This window comes from Perca fluviatilis, chromosome 18 (genome assembly GCF_010015445.1).
Source record: "Perca fluviatilis chromosome 18, GENO_Pfluv_1.0, whole genome shotgun sequence".
Classification (NCBI taxonomy): Eukaryota; Metazoa; Chordata; class Actinopteri; order Perciformes; family Percidae; genus Perca; species Perca fluviatilis.
Genome location: NC_053129.1, coordinates 24,641,662 through 24,656,374, shown reverse-complemented (window position 1 = coordinate 24,656,374; position 14,713 = coordinate 24,641,662). Strand labels below are relative to the sequence as shown.

General features: G+C 38.3%; 1 protein-coding gene across 23 annotated transcripts in view; it reads left to right on the top strand.

The window, feature by feature from the left end:
• ptprk (protein tyrosine phosphatase receptor type K) overlaps window positions 1–13,586 on the top strand; it is a 114,219-nt gene extending 100,633 nt beyond the window's left edge. For 4 of the 23 annotated variants that reach the window (XM_039781234.1, XM_039781235.1, XM_039781236.1 and 1 more), the window contains 16 exons: window positions 306–405; window positions 667–812; window positions 2,182–2,199; window positions 2,900–2,936; window positions 3,062–3,159; window positions 3,686–3,802; window positions 4,097–4,251; window positions 4,408–4,543; window positions 5,737–5,886; window positions 6,702–6,875; window positions 7,741–7,758; window positions 8,389–8,520; window positions 9,356–9,481; window positions 9,652–9,815; window positions 10,317–10,452; window positions 10,617–10,670. In XM_039781234.1, coding sequence (XP_039637168.1) covers window positions 306–405; window positions 667–812; window positions 2,182–2,199; window positions 2,900–2,936; window positions 3,062–3,159; window positions 3,686–3,802; window positions 4,097–4,251; window positions 4,408–4,543; window positions 5,737–5,886; window positions 6,702–6,875; window positions 7,741–7,758; window positions 8,389–8,520; window positions 9,356–9,481; window positions 9,652–9,815; window positions 10,317–10,452; window positions 10,617–10,670 — 1,761 coding nt within the window. Of the gene's footprint in view, window positions 1–305; window positions 406–666; window positions 813–2,181; window positions 2,200–2,899; window positions 2,937–3,061; window positions 3,160–3,685; window positions 3,803–4,096; window positions 4,252–4,407; window positions 4,544–5,736; window positions 5,887–6,701; window positions 6,876–7,740; window positions 7,759–8,388; window positions 8,521–9,355; window positions 9,482–9,651; window positions 9,816–10,316; window positions 10,453–10,616 lie in introns of all 23 variants that reach the window. The other 19 variants (XM_039781249.1, XM_039781246.1, XM_039781247.1 and 16 more) reach the window with 14 other exon arrangements.
• Window positions 13,587–14,713: the final 1,127 nt, after the last annotated feature.

Here is a 14,713-nt window from a genome sequence, read left to right as displayed (position 1 = left end):
ATAAAGGAAGTATTAGTAGCATGCTTTATTTGATATTTTGGCTACATTAAAATGATAAAGTGACTATTAGGGTTGAATTGCCTCTTAATTTCAGAATATTTTCTGCTATCGACTAAACAATCAAAAAGCTACAAACATTTTTTTATTTCCCCTTTTTATGTATCTAATAAGCATTCTGTCACCACTCATGTGCCCATGGAATAAAGCCATTCAATTACTTCTTCCTGCTCAGAGTCATCCAGTAGGAATGTTGCTTTTTTAGGATCCATGACGTGTAATTTTCTTTTGTATTGTTTTGTGTGCTGTTGGTGATACAGAGCTTCTTCGAGGGCCAGTCGGCCTCCTGGGACGTGGCCAAGAAGGATCAGAACCGTACCAAGAACCGCTATGGGAACATTATAGCATGTAAGCAAGCTTCATTTATGGATATTTATGTTCACATCAGAAGTTACAACGTGCTTTACAGGAGGAAGAAAAGGGGAAAGAGGGGAGTAAGAGACATAGAAAAAATACATTAAAGTGCTTTTTGTCCCAAAATGTCCATATGCCCTAAAACAAATATTCTTTTTAATTTTGCTTTCCTCTCAATCTCACTGTCTCTCTTTGTTTTTGTTTTTTTTATCTATTTCTGTTGCTCTCTCCAACACTGTACTCTTCTTTCTTTAGATGACCATTCAAGGGTTATTCTCCAGCCCATAGAAGACGACCCCTCCTCCGACTACATCAACGCCAACTACATCGATGTAAGTGGAAACGCATCGAATGCTACTATTGGCTCCCAACGAAACCAACGAAACCACACTCCCTCGCTCGTATGTCAGGCCTCTATACCTTTATTGCGTCTACTAGTCATCCATCATACCATTTTATGCATCCAGCCACCCCAAAAAACACATCATGCATACAGTAAATGTGTCTTTCTCAGGTGTCTGTTCTGTTGTCTTTCTTCTGTCTATCCATTCATCTATGTATCCATTCTGAATTTATCCTAGTATCCTAATTTAAATTACAATTTAGTCTTATATAAGTTACATTAAATAAAACAGTAGAATTTTAGTGATCATTTGGATTTAGTTGGAACAACCACATTACGCTAAGAACTATACAAAGAGAAATGTTGTTATTTCTTCATAAACTCCCTTTTAATGAAATGTTTTGACACATTATGTGACTCCAGGAAGCCATTATGCCAGTATAGTCTGATAAATAGTCTGGTACATAACCCCCTGTAAAACCACAGCTTGCCATTGTTACACTTTAGTTACATTTAACCAATGAGATACAACGTGTTAATTAGTGAGCTTTGAATGAGCTGTATAGGCAGATTTTGTTACCTTCTGACAGAGCCAGGCTCGCTGTTTCCCCCTGTTTCTAGTCTTTTTGCTAATCTAAGCTAACTGGCTGCTGGTGCTAGCTTCGTATTTACTGCACAGACAAGGTATCAATCTTATTATCTAACTCTCAAAAAGAAGTATCTCCTTAAAGTCGCTACATTTAGCCTTCAATCCATTCATCTTTTAAGTGGTCAATCCATCCACCCATCCATTGTTATCCATTTTATTCATCGTTTGTCTGTTCATTCATCTATCACTACATAACTCCATCTAAGTACACATCCATCCATTCATCTTTTTCCATCTCCACCACTTCACTCTGCTGTCACCTTTACAACAATCATCTGCATGTTAGTCTCTCACATTGTACTTTTTTAAATGCTAATACTGCTTATAGCATGCTCTTTTATATTACCATTACCTTCCATTAAAACAATTACATGCATGCTATCATCCACATTAAGCTTGAATTAGGATGAATAGAGTTGACACTCCCTGGTGTATCCAGCTTATCTCTGTTGGTACAACTATGGTCCAATAACTGTTATATAATTTGGATTGTACTGGAAAATTAGATTGTTAACAACCAGCTTTCTTTGGGCTGCAGATCTTCAATGTGCTTTTGCTGTGAGGAAGTCAAATAGCATCAGGGAGTGTCCATTCTACTCAGTCTAATTCTAAGTTTTAAGATGATTAAGATCATGTTTTTTTTCTGCATGTCCTATTCAAAGTCCCATTATGTCAATGCAACTTTTCTTTTTCTGATTGACACTCACTGACATTGTTGTGCTTTCTTTCTTTCTTTCTTTCTTCCACTCGTTCTTTCAACCTGTGGCTTGGGCTATAGATTTGGCTGTACAGGGATGTAAGTATCACTGTGGATTATTTCATTCACGCCCCTCAACCTTTACACCTATACGTCCATTCATACACTAAATTAAATGCATCGAGTCGCGTTGTTCGAACATTTTGAGTTGCTGGGGCCTCTGCAGCATGAAAGATTTCACTCCATCTTGCCCTCTCACCAGTCTTCCTTACTTCCCACTCTGTGCATTTACTTATGCGTAGTACCTGTGTTTGTCTAATTATCAATAGGAAATCCCAATCAGTGGTTGTCATAGCTTTTTGCAGTTGTTGTAAAGGTGGCAGGCATCAATGCAGTCATCTGTAGCTTTTGGCAGGGCCTTACTTTGAGCATAATTTTGCAATTTTGTTTTGAGAATGTAGAAATATCAGAGTATTAAGAGTAAAAGTTCCCCCACATCCCATCCCCTTGATGAGATGACAAACTTTTGCAACTTGCAGTGCAACTCAACATGTAGCCCAAAAATGACAGTTGTATTCATTATATCGTCAAAATATTTTAGTTAACTTCACTATAAACTACTTGGATATAATGGACATAATGTTCCTATTGCCACAGGTAAGAGCAGAGATTAGTTTTGACGGTTATAATGATGCACTGACTGTCAATGTCTCCAACTATGATTGGAGATTTTTTTTTAAATGTGATACATACACTTGTATGGATACTGAGTTGTTGTGTTCTGCTGTTTTGTTTTCAGGGCTACCAGCGACCGAGTCACTACATTGCTACTCAGGGTACGATACTGCTACAATTCTTCATAACTGCTGTTTTTCAGGATTTTACAAATAAGACAGTTTTCTTCACACTTAGTAATCATACAAAGTACTGAGTATGTGACTTTGTGTGTCTGTGTGTGTAGGTCCTGTTCATGAGACAGTGTATGACTTCTGGAGAATGGTGTGGCAGGAACAGTCAGCCTGCATCGTCATGGTAACAAATCTGGTGGAAGTTGGAAGGGTAAATTGCTCTTTTTTTCCCTCTTCACTCTGTTGTGGAGTTCGACTATGCAAGACATTTTACCTTCACCCATAGTTGTAAAATATATTTTTTACATGTATTTTGCCTAGCAAAGATTATTTAGGCCATTTGACAATTATAATAGCCAGATAAAAGAAATAACATGTAAGAAATCATGAATGAGAATCATGTTACACTTTGAAGCAGCTTTAGCACGTGTGCCAGAAAGATATTCTTTAAGCATTTAAAGAATAAATAATAATATAATAATAAATAAAATTATTGTTTGATATTGTTAATGTCAATGGAATTTGTGCTAGTTGAAAAAACAAGTAGGTTAGCTGACAGGTGCAAAGAAATTAGTGGACCATCTCTGCTGTCCTACAGTTTTATTAGTATGCAATGTTTAGGGCCTTGTATTTTATTATTAAGGTGCTATATCTGCTACTTGATCCAGGTCTTTGAACATGTTTGATTATAATTATTATACTGTATTTGATCAAATCTTAAATGTTATTTTTCACAGGTTAAGTGCTATAAGTATTGGCCAGACGATGCAGAGGTGTACGGAGACTTCAAGGTGACTTTTGTAGAGGTTGAACCTCTTGCTGAATATGTGGTTCGCACATTTACATTGGAGAGGGTGAGTGATATTTATTTAACTTAAAATTTGCATAATTTTTTGTTTTGTATTAATTTGGCATTGTATTTGTTTAGCATAATTGACAATATTGCAAATACTTAAATTTGTAATGCTTGTACCCTTAAAAAATGTGAGCTTGTCTAGTTGAGGATGTGTTTGTTTTTTCTGTGTGATCTTAGGGAGCTCCACATTAATTAACTGGTTAATAGGTTTGGGTCATATTCATTGAGGGAAAATATATAATGACAGGTACCATGAAATGTTACCTAAAGATGTCTTTTTTTCTTTACTCAGCGTGGTTTCAACGAGGTGCGGGAAGTCAAGCAGTTCCATTTCACAGGCTGGCCTGATCACGGAGTTCCATATCACGCTACGGGACTACTTTCCTTCATCCGCAGGGTTAAAATCTCCAATCCACCCTCTGCTGGGCCAATTGTGGTCCACTGCAGGTATAGAAATACATGGAGACCTTTATATTCTGTACCACTCTACTAGGCACCCTTATATCTGAAATATACATATAGTCATTAAAAATGTCTTTGTTTTTCTCTCTCAATTAATACGAACATAAAGAATCATTTATTTTTCTCTGTTTCTCTCTGCAGTGCTGGAGCAGGGCGTACGGGCTGTTTCATAGTCATTGACATCATGCTGGACATGGCGGAGAGAGAAGGAGTGGTCGACATCTACAACTGTGTGAAGGCTCTTCGCTCTAGGAGGATCAACATGGTACAGACTGAGGTGACTGCATTACCCATCCTCCATCTGCATCCACATCTCAGAATATACTCGATATACCCTCAGTGTAAGACTCAGCCATCAGCATGGTGTAGGCTAGCTGACTACATCTATCTGCCACCCATTCATAAACATGTCATCTCATTACAGAAACACAGCAAACATTTCATGGAATATATACTTACCATTAGGAGTATTATCGTGACTTGGGCGAAGGGAAAATTCATTATTATTTAAAGGTGCTCTAACGTTTTTTAGGCTACAACATTTTTTGTCACATACAGCAAACATCTCCTCACTATCCACTAGCTTCCTGTCCCCTGAACACACTGTAAAAAAAACAACACGATCTCGAAACATAACAAACAGTGTTCCAGCCAATAACTGACAAGGAGTTGGTTGAGCCATCTCGCAGCAGCGTTAGCATGTAGGCTACTTCCACAATGCGCGTTTATGACTGTTTCAGGAAGCACGGAAGGGAGGGGGAGGGGACGGGATGAGGAGGAGGCAGGGGCGAGCTAGCCTAAGTTTTGTTTGACAATACTTCCAACGTCAACAAGAAGTAACGTCACCCAACATCGCTTAGAGCACCTTAAAGAGCCACTTTTTCAAGGATTTGAAAATATCTTACTTTGGCACCATTCAGTGGTAGGATGAAGAATTACATTGTGGTAGACTAGTGTGGCACCTCTTGGTTTTTTGTTTTTTACCAACAAATTAATTTCCATTTTTATCTATTCTATCTATCTCTATCTTTGTCTCTTACAACAATGCAAAAAGAGTTATTTTGATTACATTAAATACATTCTTTTATGTAACATCATCATAATCTTTCGGTGCACAATGTAAAATGTAAGACATATTAGTCTGTAACGGTGTAACAAAAAACATCATAACAAAGCCATTCACTTTGTTCATTGAATTAAAGCTGCAGTCATTTCCAAAAAATACAATTTCCTGTGTGGACTGACTCACAACAAAAATTCGCCATTCATCATCTCATCTCATTCATAGCGCCATCTCCCATCAGTCATCACTAACTCACAGTGTCCGCATGCTCACTTTAATTTGACATCACAGCCGCTTGTGTTATCTATGTGACACGTGTGTGTTTTATTGTTTGCCTTTGTTTTTATCTGGAGTGAAATATGTGTATGTATATAACACTATGCATGTCTTGAATTATATGTCTTCAGGAGCAGTATATATTCATCCATGATGCCATTCTAGAGGCTTGTTTATGTGGAGAAACAGCCATACCAGTCTGCGAGTTCAAAGCTGCTTTTTATGAGCTGATCCGCATCGACTCGCAGACCAACTCGTCACATCTGAAGGATGAGTTCCAGGTAAACCTAATGTAATCTGTATCTTCAGCCTTTAAAGTTACACCCCTCCAAAGTTTATCTTAAAATGCATTTAGAAGCTGAGTTTTTACAAAACAAAACAAATATCAAAATGTCAACAGAAGTGTCTCATGTCAGCATAATCCACTTCTCAGCTGTTCAGTATTTTGCAATAACAATAGCTTTGACAAGGCTTCTGGCAGTTTTTGAGCCTCTGAATGACAATGCAGCATCTAAGAAGTATATCTAGCCACGTTTTGGGGAAATGATCAGCTTCTGAATCCACTCCTGGCCTTTCTCAACCCAAAAATGTAATCCTTTAGCTCCAACCCAGAAGCAACAGACAGAAAAAACTCTAAAAACAACTTCATCAATGCAATTTTTACAAATACAATAAAGCTGTGAAGCTTTTAAGTATTTTCAAGTATTGTAAATGCTGCACAGTCTTCCTCTTCTTTGGCTTTATTGGTGCATTACCGTTGGTAAATGTCAATTAGTGGAATAGCATGGAAATGAATGGAATGTATATCGGTCACACGCTTTCCCAAGATATAAACAAAATCGGGACACACTTGTAAAAACATAGTTCTATAGCGTTAATAGCGGTTAAAACATCTACAGGGTACCTTAAATGAACCAGCAAAACAAAAAAATGTTATGGACACCTGTTTTTTTAAGCATGATTTCAGGATATATTTCAACCTTAATGGGACCCAACTTTGAATCCTAACTTTGCACGGAAAGGTAGAGTATTCCAGGGACCTAAAAACTCTGCTTATGCACTAAGTTATATGTTTTGCATGTCTCTCTTTTTCCAGACGTTAAACTCGGTGACCCCTCAGCCTCAACCCGAAGACTGCAGCATCGCATTGTTGCCTAGAAACCAAGATAAGAACCGCTTTATGGATGGCCTTCCTCCTGATAGATGCCTTCCCTTCCTCATTACAATAGACGGAGAAAGCAGCAACTACATCAATGCTGCTCTGATGGATGTAAGTGTATAACACACTCACATTCACATACAGTTAGGTTGTGTTATTTTCAACACATCAAGCACGAGTAGTTTGGGACATTTCACAACATATGTGGACGTAGCATTTTAGACAGATCTGTGTTGCATTCACATAACACAATTTGAATATGTAAAACAAAACAAAAACAATGTATTATGTCTATTGACCCGAATTGCAGTCACATAATTGTTTAAAAATGATACACACTTTTAAGACGTTATACACAAATGATGATGAAGAGAAACAGATATTATATACTTATGCACATATGTTTATAGAGACAACACACACCCACCCACACACACACACACACACACACGCACACACACAGACTCCCCTCCGTGTTTGTGTGATGCTGTGTTTGTGGTTTTAGCAGCAGAAGGCTAGAGACAAATCCAGGTTCTGAAAAGACCACTAGCTTCTCTGGCCACCACCCAATCTTTAACAGTCTCATTGTTGCAGGACATTGTTTACATTGGCAACAGTTGACAACATGTTGCCACCATGACTTGAAAAACAAAGTCATTATGTAGGTTGAAATTGGCAGGTAAGATGGCAATATCTGGTCATTGTCTGACAAATACAATTTAATGTTGATTAGCAGGTCTGTTTTCATAGAAATTAGACAGAGAGAAGGATAGTAAGGGCTGGGCTATAGATACAGTATGTGAGTAATAATGGTTGAAACACAAAAAGTAATATATGCATGGTGTGGATAGAAACCCGGCTTCCCTCCAACAAATCTGTTGGAGGACAAAAATACTGTAATTGCTGTAAAACTTTCCAATTTTTAAAGTTCATATTTAAAGTTTAGTCACTTACCTTTGGCCTCTCTCTAACCAAGCTCTCAGAGGAGTTCCAGGTAATGGGATTTTACTTCAAATGTCCAATACTGGATTTGTTTCATGGCTTCAGTGTCGTTCCGCCACCAGGTTCATGTTTAGTAAAGCCATTTACACCCTAAATCCTAAACCTGACCCCGACCCTCACATTAGATTCTCCTCATGATTACAAGTCACTAAAGTCATTCACACTCATGTCACACATTTGGCTGCACATTTTCATTCAGGATGAGTTGGGCTCAGTTCACTTTGAGTTCAGTCAGTTCATTATGTCAATAGAAACTTTATTTTGTGACTGACAAATTTGCCATTTAAAGACTTGACCTGAACATGAAGTACACTGACCCTGTTAGACATAGATGTACTGTACGTACAGTGTATTTGTATATGCAATGCATGCTCCTCACCCTCACATTTGATAGGCCCACTGCATGATTATGTGACCATGAGAGTGTGTATGAGAGAGAGAAAGAAATATGTAATAAAAACAAGGATGAAGATATTTAGGTAACAAAACAGGGATGTGAACGATGTGTATGAAAAGCAAAACTTTGTGCTTCATGCTGCTGGATTTAATAAGTTTGGGAATGAAATGACACCACTGTGTGTATGAAAGACCTGACATTATTTCTGTTGCCTGTTTCATGCAGAGCTACAGACAGCCTGCTGCATTCATCGTTACCCAGCATCCTTTGCCTAACACTGTCAAAGACTTTTGGCGTCTGGTTTATGACTATGGATGTACCAGTTTGGTGATGCTGAATGAGATTGACCTGGCTCAGGTAATTCACTGTTCAGTTGTTTTAGGATTATCACTTTTGATCATCATTTGATTATCACAATTTTGATCTGTCACTGTTTGTCTTACTTTCTGAGAGGATGATATATTTGAGATATAAAGCTTTCACCAAACAACATCAATGGATATAGTAGTATAACATTTATGAACTTTATTATACTATCAACATACTATACTCATATACACAGGCACTTGGGCATAAATACAATATGCCTACATTATAAGCAGTGAAGGGAGGAAGACAAACAATGAAATCTAATGTATCCAACAGTCATAACAAGCAAGAATAATCGACAGAAGAGGAGCCACATTGTAGAATTCTACAAATAAAACGTATACATGTACAGGTATCATCTTTAATATAGTCAAAATGTATAATTTAGTATATGTTTTAATGTTTAACACTTTGCCATTCTGAAGTAAAAACTCTTGCAGACCACACTGGAATGGTTTCTATGGTCAGATGTATCAAATAAAAATCTAATTAAACTCTGTCTGTGAACAGAGAGGAACATTTATAATACTGAAGAAAATAATCCTGTCTTGCAGTTACTACAAATTTGTATAAAAATGCTAATATGGGCTTAAAATGTCAGTCTAGCCTCAACATCAACTTCACACCAAAGTCAGTATACAGTATATGAACAGGATTTTACTGTCCTTTGATCACCAAGGCCTCAAACAGGCAAAAAAACCATACAACATATAGGGAAACAACAATAAGAAAAATGCTTACAATATTGAATTTTGCACTTCTATTTATTGCTGTTTCACTCTTGCATATACTGTATCTAAACGCTGTAACTGTTTCTGCTCAGGGCTGTCCTCAGTACTGGCCAGAGGAGGGCATGTTGCGTTACGGTCCGGTCCAGGTGGAATGTATGTCCTGCTCAATGGAATGTGACGTAATCAGTCGACTCTTCAGAGTCTGCAACCTCACCAGGGTTAGTTGATTGATATTGTGTTGCTGCGTTTGTGTGATTTTCTTCAAGCCACATCTTCCTTTATGTGTGATTGAGAAACGAACAGAAACAGTGTTAACTCATCTCTTCCAACAGTCTCCTGTTTAACAGAATCCATTCCTCTAAATGTTTTTTGTTGTTTGATCTTTCAGCCCCAGGAAGGCTACCTGATGGTTCGTCAGTTCCAGTACCTGGGGTGGGCGGGGCACAGAGAAATCCCCGCCTCTAAACGCTCCTTCCTCAAACTGATCCTGCAGGTCGACCAGTGGCAGCGTGAGGGAGAGGAGGGAGAGGGAAGAACCATCGTACACTGCCTGTGGGTTCACACCAAACATACAGAGTCCCATACACTTTTTTTAATTTATTTATTTAGCAAGTGTATTTGTGAAAAGCCATCAGCCAAAGCCATCAGCCAACAAAAGAGCCTTTGGTTTACTTAGTAAAAAACGTGAAAATGTATCAGTTAATTTGTTCAAGTAAAGAGGAAAAGAATCAAATAAAGGTTGCTAAATTTGCCTAACATGTTTGTTAAGACTGCATCTAGCAGTGGTCTTATAAGGACTGGTACTACCAGTTATCTTGGCACCATTTGGTGATTATTATAGGAAGTGTTAATGGCTCACTCAGAGTGACACTTCTCTTCCACCAGAATGTCTTTTTGTCTGATGATGCACAAGATTTAGTGACGAGCAGGACGCTTTGTTATCAGTGTTCTACAATCAGTGTCATGAACACTGAGAGGTGGCAAAACTGCAAATGAAATATTAAATTGTGCTTTTTGTGACATGTCTCTGTATCATTGTCTGCGTGTTTACAGAAACGGAGGTGGGCGTAGTGGAGTGTTCTGTGCCAGCAGCATTGTGTGTGAGATGGCCAAGAGACAGAGTGTGGTCGATGTCTTCCACGCCGTAAAGACCTTGAGGAACAGCAAACCCAACATGGTGGATACTCCGGTGAGTTAGAGAGAAGGAGAGACAGACTGAGTAACAGAGGGAGATTACCTAAATGTTTGGTTTGGTTTTACAATATATCAGACTTTGTCAGAGATTGACCCAAAATATGAACCCTAACCCACCCAGATGTTAAATTCAGTATGCCTGTCTGTGTTTGTCTACAGGAGCAGTACCGGTTCTGTTACGACCTGTCATTGGAGTTCATAGAGTCCTCCTAAACAAAGTAGAGAGGAGGAGGAGGAGGAGGTGAAGAACTAATTTCACTTCCCGTGTGTTTGATCCTTTGCTTTCGCTTGGTCCCGACTCCCCTCTGTGGTTGCCGTTCTGTAGCACCCATTTTGCGTCCCTACAAATGGCAGAAGCAAAATAGGCTCCTTGTACAGTGTTGTAAAGTATCCAAACAAAGGGAAACATTCAGACTTTTAACAGAAGGGGCTGCTGGGAGTGCAACAGAGGTGGAGATGTTACTGCTTTTACTCCTTTATGCTTATTGTACAGCTTTTTGAGTGCTGGCCGGCCCCTGTATATTTTGGGCCCCATTTAAATGTTTAGCCTCTCACCACAGCCCCTCCTCCCATGGACTTGATGCCTCATGCTGTTCCAGCTGCAGTACTCAATGTGCACTGTAGATGTCTCCCTCCCGCCTTGCTAGCTGCAACCAAGCCTGCTCTCATGCTTATTTCTGACTACTTAACAGTGTTGGGCATCTCATCATGGTGATGTTTGAATATTTGCTGCCAGTACTTTTGTATAAGAACAAGAAACTTAAAGTTACAGCCTGGCCAAACTCTGTGAATGCTTCTGTTTTCTACTCCATACATCAGCAGCATTTACATGTTATTTTTCTGAGTCAGAACATTATTATGTATTTAAGTACGTAATAGCCACTTTGAACCCATTCTTCATTGGTTACACACAGCATATTGTCAGATAACGGAATATATAGACATAGAAAATACCCTAAATGTCAATGTAAGTTTGCTACCTGTAATTAGATGAAGTAGCATCTTAGAAACAAGACTGACAATAAAAGAAAAACAGGAAGTTAACACAGGGAGTATTAGGCTGTTTGTGTGTTTGTTTTGTTTTTTTATGATATCATGAAGTGGCGACTTGAAAAATGTTAAGTGTAGGATTTTCACTAAAATGTATACGTTCAAAAAAGTGTGATATGTATCATTGTTTTATGTTTTCTGCAGTCACTGCAGAGTTGATTTGTTGCATCATTTATTGATTGTCTGGATAGAAGTTTTGAAGTCTTCTTTGTAACCCAAATTGTAAAAATTGAAGATTGTGTTCAACCATGTGACATTAGCATAATCATGTTTGTTTCAGGGCTGGGCCCAATGCACTTTCAATTCAGCCAATTCAGAAATGGGATATTTCATTTCAAAACTCTAATATGAACAGATTTTGGGTACGAGGGAATCGGCTTATTTACTCTTAGAAAAGACTAAGAATAAATGCTTTTTCATGAATGGGTGAATTACGGTTTCCATTTATGGTTTGAATGGAATTGGAAGTGAACTGACCCCAGGCCTCATTTGTTTTGTGCACTGGTGGCCAACACGTTTTATTATTATTTTGTAGCTGATGTTTATTCATAAGCCAAAGACTTTGTGTAAATATGTCTATATGGATAAAGCACATTGTTTGTATTTATTGTTTGTTTACTTGCATTGCTTGTAAGAACAATCATTCTTCATTCCACGTTTACTCTACCACCAGCGTTTCTTAAACTGGGGGTCGGGACGCAAAATGGACTGCAAGTCTGTTTCCTCTGGAGTATTGAGAGTATTAGTATGGTTTAATGAGCCCCTAAAGGGTCCTTAGGTAAGAGATCTGCTCAAGTTGAGTCCATGAAGAAAAGTTTAAGAACCCCTAATCGAAGCTGTATATTAAAGCATTAGAAGTAGTTTTTCAGTATGTAGGTGGAATTCAATAGTATTGTCTTGTTTTCAAATAATGAAACTCTGTGATGTTACCGTGGTTTATTTGTGTAAAAACCCATTGCTCTGTTTGTGGTCAGTAGAACATCAATGCATTTATATGCACAGAGTATTTTGGATAATCGCTCCTATCCCTCTTAATGTTTTAGTTGGGATAAGCTGTTTATCTTCATCCTCATATCCTGCTCACCATTATCCCTGAATACACACGGACTCAGTGATGCAAACAGGCTTAGTGAGTGAAACATGCAGGACTGTGAAACAAAAACATTTATTGTGCCTAATCATTTGAATTTTCTTGTTGATACAAGCATTTTAACACCATCTTAGATCGCAACCAGGGCTTTGTTGAATGCGTTCTCATGGACGATCACTGTTTTGAATACCTTTTTGGACCATGAGTCAGCGTGTTTTATTAATCCGAATGCTTCACGAATTCTTTGTGAGACTTCACAGTCTTACCGAATACCACTTGTGTTTTACAAACTTATTCAGAAAAAAACAACAACTTTAATGTAAATAAAATGTCAGAGGTTCCACTTGGTTGGATCAAGAGTAGCCCGGGTCTCCTGTTAAGGATGTTGTTGTAAATAGACTATCATGAGTACTCTAAAAGGCTCTATTGTTGGATGAACAGTAGAGATTTAGATGATGGATGCAATGTGAGAACATTAGTTCTGCTGTAGATAAAGAGATTGTACTCTTGTAGGACAGATATTGTTTAAAACGTATTAGTGTCCACGGAATACAGAACTTTATTCTGCTGGTGGAACATACTTTTTTTTTAGTTTATTTCTGCAGATTTCTGGTCTGACCCAAAGAAGGAAGAGAAAATTCACAGGCCATAACACCACATTAATACAGTCAGTTTGGACAAAACTGATGGCCCATCTCTATAGCAAGCAGAGAGAGAAAAGAATGACAAGTGTGTCAACAGAAATTATATAAAGTAAATTAGCCTTCATAACTACACATGTAAGGGAAAACTAAGGAGCAAATCTTGTTCTGATGCCCATAATTCCTTCTTAATAAATCTGAAGTAATCACAAGGAAGAGCAGTGAATGAAGCAGGTGTCTGGATGAGAGGCCAGTCTAAGCATAGAATTGATATTCATGGCTCATGATTATTCTTGTCTGTAATGTTTGACTTCTTTGATGTAATAAAGACCACTTCTTTAATTAAAACTTGTGTGGAGTGTTCTGTTGTTTGCTTACAATTAAAAAGATGTTATATCTGATATCTTCTTCTAGAGAACGGTCCAGAAAAGGGCCCTCAGGATCATCACTAGAGGTGGCACCCCACCACTGCCGCTCCCATCTCTTCAGAGCAGGAGGGAGCAGGCAGCAGTTCAGCTGGTTAAAGAGACGACATCTGAACACCAGCCTCTCCATGACCTGCCCCCACTGACTAGAGCTATAAACGCCAACAAGCTGCTGCCAAACAGAGACCATCTTACAGATATTATATAGTATATACTATATAGTGCAGAACAAACCGACTGAAGACAGCAACGCTGCCCACGGCAGTCAGATTGTACAACACAGCACTGAATGGAACGGCTAGCTAGTGTGAGCATAAACGTATGGATGCATATCTGTAATTATGTATATATAATATTTATATATATATATATATGTATATATATAGGGCCAGACTTTCTATGTTTTAAACCTTTTTATTTAGTTGTTTAACTGAGCATGATTTCAATAAACTCAAACTCGATCTTCAACCTGACAATGTTCCCACATGATGGACCTTTTTCACAGCAGACATTTTGACTTGTAATAGTAGGAAAAGCACAGCTGAAATTGATAACCTTAATGATGGCTCAATTCCATTAAGTGTCCCAGTAATGCTGCGTTCATAGACATCGAAAAACGTCATCATTCACGTCACTTCCTGTGGAAAACTCGGGCTAGATCTTGCTAACAGAGTTTTCCAGTCGGTGACGGGTTGATGACAACTGATGTTTGATGGAGGCGACTTTGGTTCACTGAAAATATTTCAATGACAATAAACTGTTTATTGTGGACAAACGCCTCTGCCAAGAAACATACGCAGACATAATGTTTCAAATTATTCATAAATAGGCCCATGTATAAAAAAACAACACCTTATCCGTGTCCTTTCACGTTGGTCGTCCTGCAGATAACACAAACTAACACCTGTCCATGTGCTGTTTGTATGCTCGTATAAGAAAACAGCAGCAAATCTTTTGTTATTGTGGCCTCCATGTTTTCACACACCTGATGCTCTATGCCCAACCGTTGGTGGCAGTCACGCAACAAGTTGTTATGCCAAAGGCCAATAT